The sequence below is a fragment of the Chanodichthys erythropterus genome, chromosome 18 (genome assembly GCF_024489055.1).
Source record: "Chanodichthys erythropterus isolate Z2021 chromosome 18, ASM2448905v1, whole genome shotgun sequence".
In the NCBI taxonomy this organism is placed as follows: domain Eukaryota; kingdom Metazoa; phylum Chordata; class Actinopteri; order Cypriniformes; family Xenocyprididae; genus Chanodichthys; species Chanodichthys erythropterus.
In genome coordinates, this window is record NC_090238.1 from 34,325,693 (window position 1) to 34,349,276 (window position 23,584).

Sequence of the window (23,584 nt, forward strand, 5' to 3'; positions counted from 1 at the left end):
GTTTTTTGAGTAAACACTAAGTTTCATTGGGACACTCAAAATAAGGAACACATAATCAACATTATACCACAAAATTTACTGAGCACAAGTACTGAACCCGAAATATTCTTTTTAATAGGCAAATGCCCATTTCCCAACTCAAATGGGCATTAAACCAGCAGTGTAACATCTCACTCTAAAAATAACCAGAACAACCGCCCTCAATCACCGTTGACACATACCAGGAAAACACACCTTTTGAAACCTTAAGTGCCACCAAGGTGAATAAACATAATTAAAATGTCAAAAAAGAAGCACAGTGTAAATACAAACTCCTTCTACGCTCTTTTCACCTGGAAGGGGTTTAACAAGATCATCATCTGGCATCCAATCGAGTGCTATCCGAAAGCCCAACCCTATCATTGGCTCTTACATCTGTAATCTCCCCTTCAGAGGTAACAATTTTAGCAAGAGGATTGGATATGAGTGGCTGACCCAGTATCGGCTGTCCTCCGTGTCTTTCCTTCACTCACGTGTCAAAGCAGCGACCAGCGCTCTATTAACATGAATCTTTCCAGCGTCGTGCATCACCGCTCCGACTGCGAGAGATCATTTCTCTCACGGAGCGGCACATATTGCAGATTACGGTTGCCAGGTTTCTTCGCACCAACATTCTAAATGTGGGCACATGCTTCAACCCAGAAATAAAGAAAAATATCTCAGATGCAGTCTAGTTAAAGATCACTCCTTTGACAGAGAAAGCATATCGTAATGGATCGGCAGGGAGGGGGAAGTGATGCAGAACTCTTCGCAGTTATATAGGTCAACACCCTGAGGATGGCTATTACAATTTCGGGAATATATACAGTATCACGAGGGTCATTGGAAAGTACATCGCTTTAAAAAACTTTGGCTTATGTAAGCATTTCCAACTGAGATCTGCATTTCCATACATCCCACTTTGAAAGCGTCATAAATAAGGCTATCGACAGATGAAATAATGTGGCGCTGCTAAAGAAATTTGCAAGCGAATGAATGCGGAAATTGAAACAATTGACTTTTTTGCCTAAGGACATTGCGCTTCACGGGGCTTTAAGATTTTCCAGTGCAATTTGCAGACTGAAGCCAGATAATGTGGCTTCTCTGGCCCTTCTTTTGCGAGCTCTCAGTGGAAAGAGGCAGAGACGAAGGGGGGTGGACACTGGAATCTGTTCAATGGCTTGTGGGAGCTTGGGATTTCTCTCCTTAGCTTGAGGCTGGTTGGGTGGTGGTGGAATATTATCAGCTCCAGAAGGCTGGCAACGCTCTCAGCTCGGTGTAGGCATCGAATCTACAATCTAACAGATCTAAGACTGACTCACAAACACAAACAGAAGTGAAATATTTTGTGTCGTATGGTGGATAATGCGGGCAGCGCCAAATGGCTCACAAACTGCCGCTCGTATCCAACACAGTAAAACAATTCAATATCTAAGTGTGTAGTTTTCACAAAACAGCTTTATCAGATTTGTGGAGAATCTGTCTAAGCCAAAGGCCGGCGGAAGAAGAGCGCTCCCCCGTTCCTCTATGGGTTAACTAATTCATCCAAATTGAATTCCACTCTCCGAACAATGTTAAAGCCAGGAACAGATCAGAATTCCATCTGATCGGTTAACGGTAATTCATTTAAGTCTCTCTTGTCCCGTGGAGCTTTACTCAGTCTGTGGAGAGCATTCTCCCGCTAATGCATCCATCTGAGAGTGCTCTGACATGATGGATCAGACGTGTGCTGATAGCTTATTTTTCCAAGCACAGAGCTAAACAAAATGATGCATGTACTGTACAGATGTACTGTATGCACATCTAAATTAAAATTCAGCTTTTCTGTTGTTCCAATGAAAATGATATACTTTGAGGCAATTCACAGATAAACTTTTCTAACAAAATGCAACTTGCAAAGAGATTAGGGTTTGACTTTGAACCGGACGGTGATTGAAACGTGTGAACGCACACACACACTAAATACAGTATATATATATATATATATATATATATATATATATATATATATATATATATATATATATATATATATATATATATATATTGTTAGTCTGTGTGACACTTCCTTCAGGAATGACTTAAAAGACTCCCTTGTGGTTGTTCTTTATTGAGGCTCAGTTTGTAGTTATAAGTAAAGTCTCACTAATGGCAATCACAACAATAAAATACCTCTTTTATTGTTTACAATACAAAGCAGTTAATGCAAATTTAAACAAAAACTTAAATCAGCTTAAGATAGAAAGCTCATTAACCTCGCTTTATCCAGCAATATTGGATTATAAGGGTATACTGGACATTAGGGTATCAGTTGTCCTTCTATGCTTAAAGCAGGCAGCATCTGAGCATTTGCATCTACTCCTCAGACTTTCATACTACTTTTTGGGGAGTTCCAGCTTCAGTTGATCAATGACTTGTATGATCCAATCTTCCTGTTGTGGGCATATATCAGTCTCTGTATCTTTTGCTTACTAAGCCAGATATCCTTCCTCTTTGATAACGCTGTTGTCTTTTTCTAGCACTCTTCCTCTTCTTCACTGAAGTCTTCATCTGGCTCACCTCTGCTCGAGTTTGCAACACGTCGTCTAGCCACCACAATTTGGTCTTTGTCAAACTCACTCAAATCCTTATGCTTGGCCATTTTTCCTGCTTCTAACACACCAACTTTGAGGACAAAATGTTCACTTGCTGCCAAATATATCCCACCCACTAACAGGTGCCGTGATGAAGAGATAATCAGTGTTATTCACTTCACCTATCAGTGGTCATAATGTCATGCCTGATTGGTATGTGTGTGTGTATATATATATATATATATATATATATATATATATATATATATATATATATATATATATATATATATATATATATATATATATATATATATATATATATATATATATATATATATGTGTGTGTGTGTGTGTGTGTGTGTGTGTGCGTGTGTTTCAAGTCATCAAGTCATCAGACATAAATACTCCCGTTCCGCACCAAAAGATATGTTCAGCATCCGATCCACACTATGATTTATTAGTTAAAGAAACAAACTGCTTCAACAAGCTGTTCAACAGTCGACATTCTGTAATTGGCAAACATGCTTATTTCTCAGCACTCACATTCTGTCATATGGACTTTGTTGTGTTGTTCATAAGCATCACATGTATTCACATGAAAACAAACTACTTTCAAACGTAGTCACCCAGAGGATTTGTGGCACTGTGCTGTCATGGAGACTGGATAAAGGAATATTTATGCAAAAATTTAAATTGTTTACCTGCATGTCCTTACAAAACAGAGAGTGGTGAACATGCAAATGTGTTGTTAAATTATTAAAATATTAACTTATAATCTCAGGAGGTACTTCAAGTGAATATTTTAGGACTAAAAAGTGTTCGGCTGACTAAAATATGGGGAATTACGGCTGTACAATGATAGTTAGTGACCCTGTCTGTCAAGCTCCAAAAACGACATAACACACCAAAAAAAGCAATATAATAGTATCATAACTGTAGCTCATATGACTGAAGCAAAACAATAGCATTGTGTGAAGAGAATATAGCTAAATTACTTTAGTTAACAGCTCATTTGAGGGGAAGATTATCAATGAATAATGTTGTATAGGGGAGAACCGGGGCAAAAGTAACGCGGGACGACAGTAACAAAGCGATTTTCTCAGAGCCCCGACTACATTTGCATTTAAAGTTATGACAGCATGTCCAGCACGCAACCCTTGACCGAGCTGCCAAATATCATGTGATTTCGTCATCGTTTCCCGCGGTTAGGTCCGAAAACAGTTTTCGAGTATGGTAAATAAATTGCTGAAGCGGTACTTTTTTTCTAATTAAAAGTTGTGTTTCTCGTTTCATGCGTCACAATAATGATCAATCTACAGGTTATTTAGTGCTATAACACATCCTGAAGTTTGACTTGTCAGTATTTTTCAATATGAAAGTAATTCGGGTTTAAATGTCAGATGTTCCTCGTAACACTTGTTACTTTCGTCTGGCTCCAGTGACAACAAGCGTTTCTTTTGTCCCACTGCTAATGTGGTGGCTTTCTCTGCGTTTCAGCATTTATTAAAACATGTTCATGTTGTATTATACACTGTAAAATGTTTATTGTCAAATTAACAGTAACTTACTGGCAACAATTATCCAGTAGTTGCTGTATTTAATACCACAGTAAAATTACCGTAAAAATAACTACAGTAGTTTTACTGTACTGTACTATAAAAAAAGTATAATGCTGTACTTTATTTTACAGTATGCCTAAAACTACTGTAGTTATTTTCACAGTTAATTTTTATTTATTTTAAGTTAACTGTTATATATTCAATAACACAAATTATTGCTTCAGATCAACTTTATTTAGGTTTCATCTTTTATATTTCTGAACTTCAATACAGAAATTTACCAGCATATTAATTTCATCAATTAACAAAAAAATACAATTAAATTCATACCACTAAAATCACATTGACACATTGTGCCAGTGGAAAATAAATGTTATAAAATATAAAAATAAAGTTTGAAGAGTTAAAGTACTTAATTAGTAGCAGTATACAACAATAACCAGTGAATACATATCATCTTACATCTTAAAACCACATTCCATAAAGAAAATTGTCTTCTTTATTGCGACGACTCTTCCCCCCGTCTCACGATGGTTCAGCCCATCTGCCAGCGCCGCTGCAGGAAAAAAAATGCTGTTAGCACAGCTTAACTTGGAAATGAGCGCCAGCAGCACCAAAAGTATTTATACCTTTAAGTTGCAAACAACATTGCTACAAAACAAAAAAAGTGATTACATGTATATTTATGGAAATGTATTAACTAAAACGTTAGCCTACTGTATTTAGATATACAGTAGACTAATATTTTCCCAGAATGCATTGAAAATCTACAGTAACATACTGTACACAGCTTATACAGTTGGAAACTGTTAAAAATACAGTAACAAGCTGTGAAAACTACAAAATCTACAGTAATATGCTGTACTCAGATTCTACAGTAGGGAACTGTTGAGAACACAGTATAATACTGTGAAAACTACAGAAATCGTTTACAGTCTACTAGCAGAACATGCCAAGAGTGAGGGTCAGAAAGAAAGACAGAGGTCTGATTCAGACAGATGTTTATGAGAGGGCGTTTCTGGACATATCTGTTGATGATTTCTGTATGTCACCATTTATTCACTCAATCTCTTTACATTTACCATAGTCACATTTAGTTTTTAGCCATACCTTAGCTTTTCCACATCCACCTTTGAATTTGCAGTGTTTCTATTCAGATGTTTTAAGGATATTTTGAATTTATGCATAAAAACAGCTGGTTTGGAAACATGACTACTGCTACATTATGTTGAGAATTTATATTATGCTAATTTAATTAAATTTTCATATTGTTCAAACTGTTGAAAAAAATGTTTCATAAAATAAATTGACATTGCCCCCCAAAAATATTCTAAACAATTCAAGTTTGTACTGTCAGGTTACTTTTGAAACATTTGATGAAACTGAAATTCTCAATTTGAAATGAAAATGTAATTTAATATTTTTTGCAAAGATAAAGGACAAAACATGTTTTCAGTTACTTATGAACAAGGACACCTGACGGTGTCCATGGATGAAAGAAAATCATAAAACAACATAAGGGTTAGTAAAAAGCATCAGAATTTTTTGGTACTTTTTCAAACAAAAATAGTATATGGTTACACATTTCCTAAGGGATTACATCAATATAGAGACACATCCTGCCTTGGGTCGATATCTCAACATTACATACAGTAGACAGACGAACGGGTGTGAAGTCCATGTGTGCAAAAAGAAACTCTGTATAAGTGCAATGTTGTTAGTTTTGACTGGAAACAGCCTGAAGGTGGAAATGGCAAGAGGAGGATGAGGAGGTGAGGAAGGAGACACTGCATTGTCTGATGGCATCATTCTTACAACACTATGGTGGAATAAGGTGGCAGTTAAAGGAGCTCCAAGCACAGGATGTCTGGAATAGTTTATAATGGATCCCAGTTTTGACATCCTTCTCTTTCCTGCCACTGCAGAGAGTCTAGGTTATAGAGCTTCAGTGTTATAGAGCATATGAGTATCATCACTAGCACTCTGCTGCACACACTTATACACATAGAGTACCATGTTATCTGTCCATTCTACTTTGCTGGGCTTCCAGCGACCTTGCGTTTTAGTGCTTCCTTCACAAAAAAACTCAACAGTCAACAGGGTATCACATACCTTTGCCTTCAATATATTCATTGTGAAACACCTGCAGAACACAATATAGCACCTTGCAAATGTGTTGGGAAAAGCAGATTTGCTCTTCCTCGTGATAAGATTCCAAATCATCTGCATGAAAATCACACATACGTACATGTCCTGACACTTCTCACTTCGATTAAGTCTAAATGACATCGAGAATGTGATGAAAGTGCTGGGTCAGATGGATGTACTCACTTTATTTTTGAATGATCGCTTGAATTTTGATCAACACCATGCATTTAAATGCAAAGTATGGCTATTGATCTTTGCTAAAGATGACTTTGGGATGGTTTCCCTAATGCAGGCCAGATTTAATCTGTTTGGGAAACTTTCATGGCTGTTTTCCCAGATGCAAGTTAGCCAATGTTCAAGGTTAAATTTCACTGACAACAGTGATTCTTCATTCATGGTTTTTAGACCAGGACCAGAGCTTAATTTGTGTCTGGGAAATTGGCCCACACTGTCTAGTCACATAATACCTTATTGGCATCTTTAGAATGGAACAGAAATCAGTGAATACTAGTGTTCAGATGCCGCTGTTTCACCCCTTTAAGCCAAGATTTTGAGAGTGTCATTACATTGCAGTTGTGCTGAGAAAAAATGCATCAATCAAGACATATCGGGCAGACTTAATTGCCTGCGTTGACAGTAAACTAAACAGAGTCTATTTTCATAATTCATCAGAGCCCATTAATGTCCAAAGAATTACCAGTGCCTGATGATTTATGAAGCTTTCAGCTCAAGTAATTTTATGGTGTAAACCAGCCTACTGATGGGAGACCAGTGTAGTTGGGCCTCCAAGACACATTTCTGTTGCTGTTGGACAAAGACAGACTCATCTTCTTTGTAATTTCCAGGCAGGGATTTTCAAACTGGGGTCCAGGGACACTCAGCAGGGTGTATATATTATTACTGTTGTTGATGTAGTTGAAGAATAGGGTTGGGAATAGAAAACCGATGCCAGTTCTGGAATTGCATACTTTCATTAATTACTAACCTTCATGTCAGTCCAAACCCATAAGCCTTTTATTCATTTTCGGAACACAAATGAAGATATTTTTAATCAAATCTGAGCGGATTCTGTCCCTCCATAGACAGCTACACAACTACCATTTTGAGGCTTCAATAAGTTCATAAGATATCAGAAAACTAATCCGTATTAATTGAGTGGTTTGGTCCAAATTTTCTGAAGAGACTCAATCGCTTTATATGATGAACAGATTTAATTTAGGCTTTTGTTCACATAAAAACATTGATCAGCGAATATAAACAGAAGCTCAAATGAACCTATTTGACATGCAAGAACAAATCTCTTGTGGAAGCTCAAATGTGCTGCGTAACACGAGAATGAACCTCATTGGTTCTCCCACGTCAAGCAAACATGCTTGAGCTTCTGCACTGTAAAACCAAACAGTGAAATGAATTAAATTAAATGAGTTTGTTTCACTCAAATAATAATGAAAGTTCAGTGTACTTAATAGGAAAAAGTTGCATGAACTCAAAATTTCATTGTAGTAAGCTGAACTTAATATGATTGAGTTGAGCTGCAGCAGATTTCTAATTCCCAGCATGCTTTGCGTCAGACCATATAAATAACTGTTGAAATTAAGTGTTATTTTGTGTGTTTTTGCACAAGATTAACATATGGAGATATACGTTAATGTTTAATGTTGTGTTATGTTGGGATTCAGGGGGGTTCTGTTATGTTAGTTTTGTAGGGTTACCACTGTGGTGAAGAGTAGAGCCGGTGGTTAGGCTGAGGATGAGCTGCAAAACATTTAAGACCACATATGTTGTTTGATTACATATATGCAAGTATGTAAAGACATCTCTGTCTCTCTGATAGTTATAATAGCATGTGTCATTTGCTACGTAACATTTAACCAAGATCTGAATGTGATGTTTATGTAAATTAACTGTATGTAATTAACATTATGATGAGTTGGGAAAGGGATGCTGGTGACGGGATTGTTAGTGAGAGACACCTGTGCACCACACTGGCCTTGATCCGCTTCTATGGCTCTCAGCCCCACCCCACTTGTCACAAAAATATTAAGTTCTACCAACTTTAAAAAAATGAGTTAGTTTACTTAAATGTTATATCATGTAAAGTGATGGATTCGTTTTACAACCTGAACTGAAACTGGGAATCGATCAGCAGAATCGGAATTTGAATCGCTAAAATTCAAATGATACCCAACCCTAATGTTAATACCCAAAAATTGTTAATACCCAAATCCTAAGCTAATAAATTATTATTATTATTATTATTATTATATTAAAAATGTTGCCACAACATTGATCAAGTCACAGTAAAGACTTTTACATTGTCACAAAAAATCTCTATTTCAAATAATTGCTGTTCTGTTGAAATTTCCCAAAAAAAAAAAAAAAAAAAATCTCATGGTTTCCACAAAAATGATGATAATAATAATAATAAATGATACTTGGGCAGCAAATCAGCTTATCAGAATGATTTCTGAAGAATCATGTGACACTAAAGAATGGAGTAATGATGCTGAAAATTCAGCTTTGCCATCACAGAAATAAATTACATTTTGAAATATATTCAAACAGAAAAAAGTTAATTTAAAATTGTAATAATATTTCACAATATTACTGTTTTTACTGTGTTTTTAATAAAAAAAATAAAAAAAAAATAAAAAAAATGAAGCCTCGGTGGGCATAAGAAACTTCTTTAAAAAAAATCTTACAGACCCCAAGCTATCCCTTGTATACAAAAACACGGGTTTTTAAACTTTCATGTCAAGGACACCTTGGCATTCAAAAGTTTAACAACTCTTGTTCTGGGTGATATAACGTAAATCTTGTGGTATGAAAACAGGCAGCTTGTAACTACAACAAATCTAAAGTTACATCACGCGAACTGATGCAGCGTCTAGACGAGTATAAATCGATCGGATATATAAGTTTCTCTGCAGACTACTTGATATTTGACTACAGAGGACGAAGGATATAAGGTGCCTTCATAATGTCAAATGGCGTAATGTCTTACTGTACTTCCTGTTGTATGTTGTGGCAGATGCTGGTGGGGAAAGAAAGGAAAATAACAAAGGCCTAAATTAGACAGAGAGGAAAGAAAATCATTGACATGGAAGAGTTTATTTCTGCTGAACCAAATGATTGCGGAGGGTCAGATGTTGGAGGGCATGTCAACAAATTGATTTTCAACTTGGACTATGTATTTCTGTGACCTTGGGAAAACGTATTCTGTTTTCCACTCTCAAGACTCATACGTTTATGCATTTTATAGATCTTCAAAGGTGTTCTCATGATTGAACACCACACAGCAATTTCAATCCTTCAAGCCTACTATTACGTCTATAGTAGGCTGCCAACAAATCACAAGAACTGTTGGAACATTAGAAAAAAAAGAGTGTTAAGCCAAATAGATGTTTGGGGAAAACAGATATTTACACATAGAATCTGAAACTTCTTTTATTCAATATTGTCTGTAAGACTGTCAAGGGAAGCATTGTTCAAATTCAAAGTGTGGCTGCAGCTGGAATCTAGGACAATAAATTGATAATGCTCCAGCTCCGAGCCTAGCCTTCAACCCACTGCAACTGTCCCATAAATACATACGTGATCACCTGAGTTTTAACTATGGTATATAATACTTGACCTTCAATAGGCCATGGGGCAGACATCTCAGTTTGATGACTAATAATCATTTCAAATTCTATGACTTCATAAGATGCAATCATATTTACCAGAGGTAGGGAATGACTGAGCAGTGGAAATGTTTATCACGACTACAGCAAGGTAATGTACTGTATCAAACATCAGCCGAAGTGTTTCAGAAATAATATTCTCTTCAGTTACAGAGCAGTTTCTGTTGGGTGCAGCTTTTAGCTGTGGCTCGTGCTTTAGGATTCATATAAAACATCAACCATCTTAAAAATTTTTAAAAAAAAAATGAATTACCATCTCAGTGTTCAACATTTAGAGATGTTGTAAAAAAAAAAAAAAAAAAAAAAAAAAATTGAAATGATCTTCCGATGGGATGATAATTTATATGGAGTCCTATATACACTGCCCGGCCAAAAAAAAAAAAAAAAAATTGTTGTTTAGATTTAAACTAGCAAATGCTTTATTGTTTCATTATTGCAGTGATTATTATGTTTCTAGCATGGTATATTTAGTTTATAAAGTTGTAAATATGGATATTTTTCTTACAAAAACCTATCGCTTCACTTCAGAAGGCCTTTATTAAACCCCTGGAGTCGTGTGGATTACTTTTATGATGGATGGAAGCACTTTTTTGATGCACTCCGACTGGGTTCGTCTGAAAGAAGATAGTCATATACACCTAGGATGGCTGGAGGGTGAATAAATCATGGGATCATTTTCATTTTGGGGTGAACTATCCCTTTAATATCTGCTAACACTTTATTTTGATGCTCCAACAGAAAGTCTACCAAAGTCCCTTTAAGTCACATCATTTCACTTGGTGGCCATCTCTTTGAATGGGGAAACATCAAATTCTCCAAAGCTGTTCACCAAGATTAAGATTAATCACCAAGATTGTTAAATTTCATATTTGAAATCACCAATGAAATCTGACAACAACTTTTTTCTAAACGCTTGAATCATGACAAAAAAAAAAAAAAAATTTCAGGCTGGATCAAGCTAATGCGTATGTGCAGTCCTAAGTGTGTGTCTCTATAGGAAGCGCACATCTGACTGTTTCTATAGGAACCGGAGCTTCTAACGGCTGCTGCAGTGATGCAATGACTTTACCAATTGCCGATTGGCTCTTATTTAAAAGGCGGGACTTATTCCGCCATATTGCGTGATGCACTTTCTCCCATTTATATAAATACGAGTGCACCGTCTTTCTCTTTCTATATATAAAGTCTTTGATTCTGCTGACTATACAGTAAGTAACTTTGCAACAACATGTCAACCTATTCTACTCACCCAAACTCGAACCTAAGTGTACTACAGCCTACTAACACTCTAATGAGAGTTAGTTTACATGTAGTTGACGAGTTGCTTATAGTTAGCAGAATGTATAAAGCGGACTATCGAAATAAAGTGTAACCAAAAAATTTAATATGACATTTTAACTTTTCATTTTAATTTTTAATTGTGTTTTTGAGCCTAGAGTGTTTCATTGCTCAGTAAGTCACAGATAGTTTGGTGAGCACATATTTAGTTGGTTTGGTAAGCATATATTTAGATTGCCCTCCTCATTTCACTTTGTCTACATGCAGATGTTATATAACCAGACAACCTTTGCTTCAGTTTTATAGTATACTTAACTTACGCCCACCTAGAGGCGCACATTCCAATATGGAGTGTTCAAATCACTCGAGCTGCAACAAATGTGACTTTTCTGGGGATAATTGGCTGCATTAGGTTTTGTACTAGGGAAACTAAAATGATTTTTTTGATGAACCACCGCTGTGCTCAACAGGGCATTGTGGAAAGTGATGAAAAGAACATAAGAAGCTATATAAGTATATAAAAGAGAATCATAATTGTGTCTTCTGAAAGTCTTTTCATCATGTGGGAATAAAGTGTGTGTCACATGATTAAAACACAAAATGAGGGGGAAATTAGTACAACACAATAGCATCAGTGGGGATGCAGGAGAAACTGTATTGACAAAAGCGCTCAATATGTTATAATTCACTCCAGTACACTCCTGCTTACTCAGTGATTACATAATAAAGGTCACACAATTGTTTAGGTTCTATACAGTATTCTAGATGCTTCGCAAGATGACTGACTGGTTTGATAGTTTATATTTATGGCTTAGTTGGCCAGTCATTTTCTGAGCAGTCATACTCATTTATTATAGTTTAAGAAATTGATTAGCACTTCACCTCACGCTTAATATTTCCTCTGTCAGAGCTATTTTAATTAAGAGGTGCGTATGTGTACATACTGTACCTACATGAAAATCAATAAACTTGTCTAGGGAATTAAAGACATTCACTCAAGTGGCCAGCACTGAACACTTTTTCATTTAAAGGAAGTGATAATATTTATGTGCTTGAATTTTTTATTTTTTTTTCACAATACCAGTTCTGGTGGAATCCTCAAGTATGGTAAAGAACCTTAACCCTAATATTTTAGGGAGGGAAAAAAAAAGTATTTACTCACCCTCAAGTGGTTTCAAGTCCATTTGCTGTGAAAGATGAAAGGATAATTTTTTGAAGAATCTTCACACTGCACTTTTCCATACAAGCCTTCACAGGGAGACATTGTCAAGTTCTAAAAATAAACACAAGAAAGAATTGTAAATGCATCATAAAAGTGGTCCATATGGCATGTGTGCCATATTCAAAGTCTTCTGAAGCCATATGATGTTTTAGCGAATCTAGTTCCTGGCATTAAACAGAATTTGCAATAGTATTTTCTTCCATATTGTGACATATATCCGAGTGAATGTGGAATTATGTCCACCGGGAATTGACTGCATCATTGTGGTTTGCTACTGTTGTGATGTCATGTGAGTGACAAGTTTTCACATCAGAGATGATGCTGCAAGAGGTTATTTTAAAGGGGACCTATAATGCCCCTTTTACAAGATGTACTATAAGTCTCTGGTGTCTCCAGAATGTGTCTGTGAAGTTTCAGCTCAAAATACCCCACAGATCATTTATTATAGCTTGACAAATTTGCCCCTATTTGGGTGTGAACAAAAACATGCCGTTTTGTTGCGCCCCTTTAAATGCAAATGAACTGCTGCTCCAAAAGTGGGTGGAGCTTTAAAGGTGCCATAGAATTTAAAATTGAATTTATCTTGGCATAGCTGAATAACAAGAGTTCAGTACATGGAAATGACATACAGTGAGTCTCAAACATCATTGCTTCCTCCTCCTTATGTAAATCTCATTTGTTTAAAAGACCTCCGAAGAACAGGCGAATCTCAACATAACACCAACTGTGATGCAACAGTCGGGATCATTAATATGTACGCCCCCAGTATTTGCATATGCCAGCCCATGTTCAAGGCATTAGACAAGGCTACACAGCTGAATCATCAGACATTATGCAGGTAAGCAAGCAAGGACAACAGCGAAAAAATGGCAGATGGAGCAATAATAACTGACATGATCCATGATAACATGATATTTTTAGTGATATTTGTAAATTGTCTTTCAAATGTTTCATTAGCATGTTGCTAATGTACTGTTAAATGTGGTTAAAGTTACCATCGTTTATTACTGTATTCACGGAGACAAGAGCCGTCGCTATTTTCATTATTAAGCACTTGCAGTCTGTATAATTCATAAACACAACTTCATTCTTTATAAATCTTTCCATTCAGGGGACACCTTAGACTTATATTACATCTTGTGAAAAAGCATTCTAGGGCACCTTTAACAGCTCATGCTTCGGTTGCTCAACAACAACAAAGCTGGAGAATCTCACGCAGCCAAAATGAGGATTGTCAGTAACGGTGTTCAGCTTTACATTGTTCAAACCGGAGTCGACACTGATGGAGAGACTCAGGAAGAAGTTACAATTTTTAGAATGAAACTGGACGATTCTGAATGGTTAGTGGATACATTTATGTAGATGCTGTGGAGTTGATTCAACTCATCGACTAGCATGTGCCGTAATGTTAATCTTTTGTGTAAATCCAGCATTGAATTGATCCTCGTTTGTGAAGCAGTCCGGCGTAAAATGACGGCATTTCAACAACACTCTACTACAACAACTCTTCCTCTTCTCTAAAGCAGCCCAACAGGGTCTCACCCCCTTTGTTGCGTTTTCTCGGGGGCGGGGTTTATGTAAATTTTGGGGTTTGTGATGTCACCAACCTGGAGAGAAGCTCATTGTTGTCCCTACCAGCCGTTTATTGTAGCGATTTCTGTAAAAGAAAACATCTCCCTTTGCATTGTACTTTGATCGTCGTAACTTTGCAGCAACATTCCACACTAACTAAAGTTAAAAAAGTGAAATCATAATCAAAGGACCTCTGTCCAGAAAATTATCTGCACAGATAAATAGTTTGTAATAAACACTGCAATGTTCCACAAAAAAAAGAAGAATTGTCCATTTTGATTTCATGGTGACTTTAATGGTTCCTTTAGTGATTATTTTAATAGGCCTATACTAGATTGGAATAATTATTTGGCAGGAAAAAAAATAATTAAAATTCCATTGTCAAAGGATGGTATACAGTTTAATTATTAAATAGACGGTTAACAATAAATGGACGTAAAACTATTCTTGCAAAAGGTTTATTAATAAATGTATGATTCATTTTTGATAGTCTTTTTAGAGTCGGCATAAAAGCTATACTGAATACGTGTATATTTACACATTGTCATGAACAACTAATCAGTAATTATCATTTATGTATCATATTTATTTAATACACACTCACACACACACACACACATACACACACACACAAAATTAACTTATGTTATCTTATTTGGACCTTATCTTATGTTTTAAAGACCTAAATAAATAAATAAATAAATACCAGTAAAAGGGTTTGGAACAAGCTGAGATTGAATTTATTTTTTAGATTGATTAAAAGAGTGATAAGAAGGAGGCACTAAGACCCAGAGGACAGCATCCTCGCTCAAACTAGAAGATCACGGTTATCAAAGCTGCAACTTTTGCATCAGAGCCCTATAAAAAGCAAGAACCCGGCGACCGCCTATCAGTGAAACCTAAGAAAAATCGTCGCCGCTTGCAGGCAAACTATCAACCTTTTAAAGATGACTCGTGTGTGGACGTGAAGCAAGAGGAGCACCGAAGAGGATGTTCTTCCACAACTTCTGGGACGCTTTATATTGCGCAGCTTTGCAACTGTTATGTTCGAAGCTGGTTTTTATTTTTCTTAGAGAGCGAAGTTTGAGATTTAGAATGAAGCAGAAAGATCTCTCATGTCACAGAACAAACACATCAACGAGCGTCTGTCTGCACCTGATGACACAGCTGACAGAAATCATGAAGCGAAGAAAATATTGCTTTATTTTCAAAATATGAAAACACAAGTCTTCTGGGATGGAGCGCAGCGGTCATTTCAAGCCGACACCTGCCCAGTTCGAGGTTTTGAACAGCTCGACCGGCACCAATGTGACTTTAACACCTAAAACGGACGAAAAACAAGAAAGTTTCGCTTTCCAAGTCACCTTGGCATCAGTTCTCGGTCTCATCACCCTTGCAACGATATTAAGCAACGCATTTGTCATCGCCACCATTTCCCAATCCAGAAAGCTCCAGACACCGGCGAACTTCTTGATCGCGTCCCTGGCCGTCACCGACCTCCTGGTGTCGGTGCTCGTGATGCCCATTTGCGTGCTGTACACGGTCACTCGCGAGTGGACGCTCGGGCAGGTTATGTGTGACATCTGGCTGTCCTCAGATATAACCTGTTGCACCGCGTCCATACTTCACCTCTGCATAATCGCCTTGGATCGATACTGGGCTATAACGGACGCGGTCGAGTACGCCAAGAAACGCACCCAAGCGCGCGCCGCGGGTATGGTGGCGACCGCCTGGATCATCGCCATCTCCATCTCCCTTCCGCCTTTCTTCTGGCGACAGGTGAAGGCAGGGGAGCTGACCAACTGCTCGGTCAACACGGACCACATCTTCTACACCATCTACTCCACTTTCGGAGCTTTCTACATCCCTACGCTGTTGCTCATCGCTCTGTACGGGCGGATTTACGTGGAGGCGAGGAAGCGCATTTTGAAGCAGTCTCCCAAAAAAGCGGGGAAAAGACTCACTTCGGCACATCTGAGTACTAATTCACCCGCTTCGGTGGCTTCGACCTCTCCTTTGCATAGTGGAAGGCATGACCTTTGCTCGGACACCGCGTCTCTGGGCAGTGACAATCAAATTAGAGTAACTGTGTCCGATTCACTTCTGGAGAAAAAGAGAATATCGGCTGCGCGCGAGAGGAAAGCCACCAAAACCCTGGGCGTTATTTTAGGAGCCTATATTGTGTGCTGGTTGCCGTTTTTCATTTACACACTGCTGGTTCCCCTCTGTGAATCGTGCTTTTCCGCAGAACTCTTTGACTTTTTCACATGGCTTGGCTACGTCAACTCACTGATCAATCCAATAATATACACCATGTCGAATGACGACTTTAAGAAAGCTTTTCACAAACTCATAAGCTTTAGATGTTGCAGACGATAGTAAAATAAATAAGTATAAGGGATAATGGTCAGTCAGTCGGTCATTAACGCAGGTGATGTGTTGAATGCTCGATTCTGATAGGTTGCTACACGTTTTAAGGTGTTGATTGTTCCTCAGTATCTTGCAGGGCTATGAAGCAGTTCCATGTCTTCAGTCAAATATATCTTCGCTCCTTTTGTTTTTAGAGCTATAGAATAGGCCTCTTGAAAGAAGCAGACAACAAATAACCGATCAAGCATTTAAATGGATAAAAATGACAAATTATTTCGATCTTCCTTAAACGAATTAATCTAATAGCTTTGCTATTTGTAATTATGTTGCTGCCTACTGACACCCCCGAGAGCGCAGCGGACGCGAGTAATCACATTCGCGCTCCCTCCCTCTCGCACAACCTTGGTTACACCAATAACTGCTTAGAAACTGCCCAAGCCAGGTTCTGGTTCTACTACTTCACACCCTTTTGAATTAATAAAAATGGCTTGGGCTGTTTCTAAACAAGAAAAAAAAAAAAATGGTGTTTTTAGGATGGAAGCTTGAAAAAAAAATTATTGAGGTAAAAACCAGAATGTAACACGGTTGCCATGGTATAAGCGAAATAATGGACTCCAGACCATTGAATTATTGGAAATTCACATCGTGCCATATTATGCCATCTTAATCCTGAGTCCTAATAATGACCGTCTGACTGCACATTACATGACTTAATCAAATGAATAAAATAAATGGACATTAAATAATTATTGAGTTGATATTTTATTCGTTTACCTTGTAAAGATGGCAGAGAGACAAAACACAAGCACAGTTATATAGGAAACATGCAGGTTTCGGTCAATTAGACTGAAATCAGAATCAAGAAACCCATAATAAACTATTAAGTGGGCCTCGTTTAATGTAGTAGACGTAGGCTATACTCCTTCAAAACTCAGCAGAATGTACAATGACTTTGGATTTCATATGTTTCGACAGCTTGTGGTCAACCTGTCGCTAATTAATAATGCAAAACTGTGTAAAAAGCTTCATTGTCTTAATTCTTTATTAAATGTGCAATTCAATTGCTCTTATGTGGTCACTGCCTATTGCTGCTGACTGGTCCTAAACTTAATAAATAAGCTGGGTAATCCATTTCCACCTCTTTATTCCTGTCTTACGGTTGATTAAACAGTACGAATATGTGTTCAGTATGCTTGAATAATGAAAACAGGCCTATTAATGATAAATTCTTGGTATTGCTTCCCTTGTCCAAGCTGCCAAAATTCTGGGTGTTTTGGTCCTTCGTTTCCACTCAATAAGCATTCTGAGATGAAACCAAGTAAGCAATGGGAATTTATACCGAGGTCAAGTATTCACTGTACAAACAGATGCAGTACAAAAAGAGTTAAAGTGGATTGGATAGAGTTAAACTGACCAACCTGAGGTTCTCAAGATCTACGTAGGTGTGAATTGAGACCTACTTTTAACCCAAATTGATTCACCTTCTGCTCTATATATGCTCATAAGTCATAGTATCTGTCACTTGGCAGTATGAGAGATCACAGAGTAACTGTGAATGACACATCTACCGCAGGAGGTGAGTAATACGTCAAAGATGCACCAGAAAAGGGCTGAGGGGGAGATATATCGACCTATCAAGCTCATATGGAGGTGACAGGGAAGGATCACTGCAAAGCCACAGCATTTCACGAAAAGGCATGTTTGATATTTCCCACAATTCCGCCTGTCTTTCCTTCAACACTGCTATTCTATGTGTAGTCATGGTGGGTATTGATTTAGTTATCATGCTGCGAAACCTCCTACAGTAGCCTGTGAAATTGGGGACATTTTTAAGCAGGGGGCCAATGGACTAGAAACTGACATGGAAATGAGCATGCTGATATTTTCACTGTTTTTGGGACTTCCAGAGCGCAGACCCTTTAAATGCCTATGAATTTGATGCGAAGGCCTAATTTTATACTATTACAGCTTGAATGCTTAACACCCGCAATAAGTGTAAGCTGTGTTGTCAGAACGGTTTAACAGTGAATCACAAATGAGCTGGTGGGAAAGCAAGCAACGTGATGGCATAATTAGTTTTTTTAAACATATTAGTCTTTTTCGAGTATGCCGATTAATATGTCTTTTATAATGAGTAGTATTAGTATAAAATGATTTGGACAGGCTTGGAGGAGCCGTTAATTATTTGTTTGCTGGTTTAATTATTTGAATGTAATCTCATTTATCTTCTTCTGAGCCCATTAAAAGCAGTAGGTTTCATACTATGCAAAAATCAACCTTGCATTTCTGCCTGAAATCGTTGTTTTTAATGAATGTTGTTCTTTTTTAAATATAATTAAAATTTAAATATTTGGTTAGAGCATATGACTCATTTCAAATAAAGTTTATTGAAGATTTTTTTCCCTCTTCATCCTTAATGTCCTCTAGGGATGAAACATTAATCACGCGCAAACAAAGAAGCACTCATTTGCAGGCATATGATGACCATTTGCCTTTGATAACATATGACCTTGATATAATCAACATGCAAATCATTCTACCGTATATATTACATGCATGGCCTGCATATACAGTATGTCGCCTTGATAAAATCTGTGCTAATTACCAGAGACAGCCATTAATCATTGAACTTATGTTTTTAGCTTTGCTAGACATTGACCTTCATCATAATCTCATCTCTAAAGGTTTCATTTATGGAGGATATTCGTCCATGTCTGCTATTAAACACCAACTGTTCATTCACGATTTAAACACATCAAGCTGCTTTGCAATTACACTTTACCTTAATTGTGCTAAATGGACTATATGTAATGATGTTAACATGTATTCTCATATACCACATCAGCTTATTGTTTGAATTAGTCTAACTGTGCACACTTATTACCAGTGTTATGTAATGTTGAGAAACCCATAATTAGATTACTCACCCACATGTCTGTCTAAACCTGTATGACTTTCCAACCCAATCTCATGCGAAAACATTATCATTTCACAAAGTGGCACTTTTGGCTTCATACGGAAATGTACGTTTTTAGAAAAAGAAATGTAAGCGTGAATGCCCACCTTTGAACCTACCTGTCAGTGGGGAATGAGCAGATCACATACAATTGAGATCATGCAAATTAGACACCAATTCTTCAAAACGTAAAATACGATTCTATACAATTATAGTGGATGTGGAAGATTGACTTTGAAAAATAATAAAAGATGGACAATAAGCTACATTCCAAGTCATCTGAAGTGGTGAACATGATTTTCCCAATGTGATTTCAGGGATCAAATTTACTGAGCGCAGACGGGGGGCGGTCCTCAAGCTCTACCTGGCCAAATTTAGGTGAAAAATAGATATGTCCAACAGATTATTTAGCAGCTGAAATAACCACAGACAACAACCATCATGGGGAAGTCAGAGAGAGAGACAAATTAAAAATTACATAGAAAATTATACTAATGATTTGGGAAAAATTGGATAAACCATAGTGGTTGAGACACCTCTGTGGTAAGCCAGTGTGGTTAAGAGATTTCTTTGATAAAAACAAACTTGAAACCGCGTGGTGAGAGTAGTGGGTTTGAATGAACCCATGGTCGAGGATCAAATTAACTGAGTGCGGACTGAAAGGTCAGTCATAGAGCTCTTCCTGGCCAATTTTAGGTGAAAAACAGCCTAACAGATTATTTAGGTGCTGAGAGAAAACCATGGAGAAGGACAGCCAATATGGAGAAGAGACAAATTTAAAAATACATAGAACAAACACCCTAACATTTCTGCTTTATTGTTTCCTTTTCATGTAAAGCACATTTATCATTGTGTATGAATTGTGCTATATAAATAAACTTGCCTTGCCAAGCACAACATAGATCAACATCTTTGTTGATCCTGGAACAACATTCCAGTCAATCAGATTTGAGGGACAAGTTTACGGTTTATGTCAAGTTTAAGATTACAACCAGAGTCAGGTGCTATTATAGGTGTTATTCACCTACAAACCGATTCCAAAAAAGTTGGGACACTGTACAAATTGTGAATAAAAACAGAATGCAATGATGTGGAAGTTTCAAATTTCAATATTTTATTCAGAATACAACATAGATGACATATCACATGTTTAAACTGAGAAAATGTATCATTTTAAGGGAAAAATAAGTTGATTTTAAATTTCATGGCATCAACACATCTCAAAAAAGTTGGGACAAGGCCATGTTTACCACTGTGTGGCATCCCCTCTTCTTTTATAACAGTCTGCAAACCTCTGGGGACTGAGGAGACAAGTTGCTCAAGTTTAGGAATAGGAATGTTGTCCCATTCTGGTCTAATACAGGCTTCTAGTTGCTCAACTGTCTTAGGTCTTCTTTGTCGCATCTTCCTCTTTATGATGCGCCAAATGTTTTCTATGGGTGAAAGATCTGGACTGCAGGCTGGCCATTTCAGTACCCGGATCCTTCTTCTACGCAGCCATGATGTTGTAATTGATGCAGTATGTGGTCTGGCATTGTCATGTTGGAAAATGCGAGGTCTTCCCTGAAAGAGACGACGTCTGGATGGGAGCATATGTTGTTCTAGAACTTGGATATACCTTTCAGCATTGATGGTGCCTTTCCAGATGTGTAAGCTGCCCATGCCACATGCACTCATGCCACCCCATACCATCAGAGATGCAGGCTTCTGAACTGAGCGCTGATAACAACTTGGGTTGTCCTTGTCCTCTTTAGTCCGGATGACATGGCGTCCCAGTTTTCCAAAAAAGAACTTAAAATTTTGATTCGTCTGACCACAGAACAGTTTTCCACTTTGCCACAGTCCATTTTAAATGAGCCTTGGCCCAGAGAAAATGCCTGCGCTTCTGGATCATGTTTAGATATGGCTTCTTTTTTGACTTATAGAGTTTTAGCCGGCAACGGCAAATGGCACGGTGGATTGTGTTCACCGACAATGTTTTCTGGAAGTATTCCTGTGATTTCCATTACAGTAGCATTCCTGTATGTGATGCAGTGCCGTCTAAGTTTATACAGTGCCGATATTGCTCCACTATTTTTCGCCGCAGCATTGGGGGAATTGGTGATCCTCTGCCCATCTTGACTTCTGAGAGACACTGCCACTCTGAGAGGCTCTTTTTTTACCCAATCATGTTGCCAATTGACCTAATAAGTGGCAAATTGGTCCTCCAGCTGTTCCTTATATGTACATTTAACTTTTCCAGGCTCTTATTGCTACCTGTCCCAACTTTTTTGGAATGTGTAGCTCTCAAGAAATCCTAAATGAGAGAATATTTGGCATGACATTTCAAATTGTCTCACTTTCAACATTTGATATGTTATCTATATTCTATTAAGAATAACATATAAGTTTATATGATTTGTAAATTATTGCATTCCTTTTTTATTCAAAATTTGTACAGTGTCCCAACTTTTTTGGAATCGGGTTTGTATAATTTCCCTCTGATTTTAGGGATAACTTATGGGCAAGGTTAGGTTCAGGGGTAGAGATAGGTTAGGACTATGTTTGCGGACAGGAATGTTGTTCCAGGATCAACAAAATATGTTGATCCAGGAACATGACTTACTTGGCAAAATCACCATCCGAAGAACATAGCACCACTCACTGGACATTTCACTTTGAAAGTGCTGAGAAACGTCTAAAAGGCACCATAATATCATTTTTCAGAAATGTCGTTCCAGGCAAGTTTTTCCAGTGAGCCTGAGATGAAAGAACTGACCTAAATGTGCTTAAAATCTCTCTCGCATTCACTTACATTCACAAATGGAATCAAGACAGCAGTAACAAATGATGCCAAAGCTTAAATTTAGGTTGGTTGGTTACACAAAGCTACCATATGGTTTGAAAAGATTATTACACTGACAAGAGTAAATGACAACAAACTGTCATTTTTGGGTGAATGATCCCTTTTTAGAACACGTCACTCTCCATATCTCATGCTATCTGCTCAACCAAAGCTATAGATCATGCGTCAATCATGTGTCATGCCTTTTCCGTACATATCTATTTTTTCCTGAGCATATGCCCTCATGCCTTTTCCATACATATCTATTTTTCCCTGAGCATATGACACATGATCTATAGCTTTGGTTGATTGACGCATGAACTATAGCTTTGGTTGAGCAGATAGCATGAGATATGGAGAGTGACATGTGTTCTGAAAAGGGATTGTTCATCCAAAAATGACAGTTTTGTTGTCATTTACTCTTGTCAGTGTAATGATCTTTTCAAACCATATGGTAGCTCTGTGTGACCAACCAACTTAAATTTAAGCTTTGGCGTCATTTGCATACATAGAGTCAACATTTATGGTGCCTTAAAGGAATATTTCATCCAAAAATGAAGATTCTGTCATTAATTTCTCACCCTCATGTTGTTCCAAACCTGGCTGTAAGATCATCGTTCATCTTCAGAACACAAATCAAGATTTTTTTGATGAAATCTGCAAGCTTTCTGTCCCTCTGTTGACAGTCTACACAACCCCAGGTTCAAACCCCATTCAAACATCTGAACTGTCACTCACGCAAGCTTCCCCTTTCCTGCACGCTCGGGTCTAGTTGTGCCTTTAACCCTGTGAAAAGAAATCTGCACCAGCACACTGCATTCAATGTCTGAGCTGGTCCTTTGCAAAATGCAAAATACTGGGCTTTACAGCTCATTTTCTGCTCACTGAAGTAATATTAATGCCGAAAATTCTGCACTTTTTTCCCCTTTTTCTTTAAATGCCATTCCTTGAGATTGACAGATACCTATTTACTTGGAATGGCTTATTATCAGCTTAATACTATTTTATGGCTTTATATTTTTGCTGCGCCTCTGGATTATTCACCTCAGGATTACTAATTAGGCATGAATATATATTCAAAAAACAAGACTTTATGTCAGGAAACATTTAGGCGTTTGTCTTACGAATGCTATGCAGATAATGAGTTTACCACAAGCCATTAATCCATTATATTTCTACATGGTCTGTAACAAACAGCAACCATCAGTTCAGTAAATGTCAAGACAAAAAGTCATTAATTCTGATCCAAACACTCACTCATATTCAGAGGAAACATACCTCTCTGACAGAGGTCTTCATCTTGACGTCTGACATTCATAGGCTTTAGGGAGGAAGTACGCGCTGTAATGTCGACATCTTTGAAGCGACACGTTGTGAA

The 23,584-nt window shown here is 37.5% G+C and overlaps 1 protein-coding gene across 1 annotated transcript; it reads left to right on the forward strand.

Moving 5' to 3' along the window:
- The first annotated feature begins 15,145 nt into the window (after positions 1-15,145).
- On the forward strand, positions 15,146-16,435 carry htr1b (5-hydroxytryptamine (serotonin) receptor 1B). The gene has a single exon (XM_067367735.1). The coding sequence runs from the start codon at positions 15,293-15,295 to the stop codon at positions 16,433-16,435; it is 1,143 nt and encodes a 380-aa protein (XP_067223836.1). The 5' UTR covers positions 15,146-15,292.
- Positions 16,436-23,584: the final 7,149 nt, after the last annotated feature.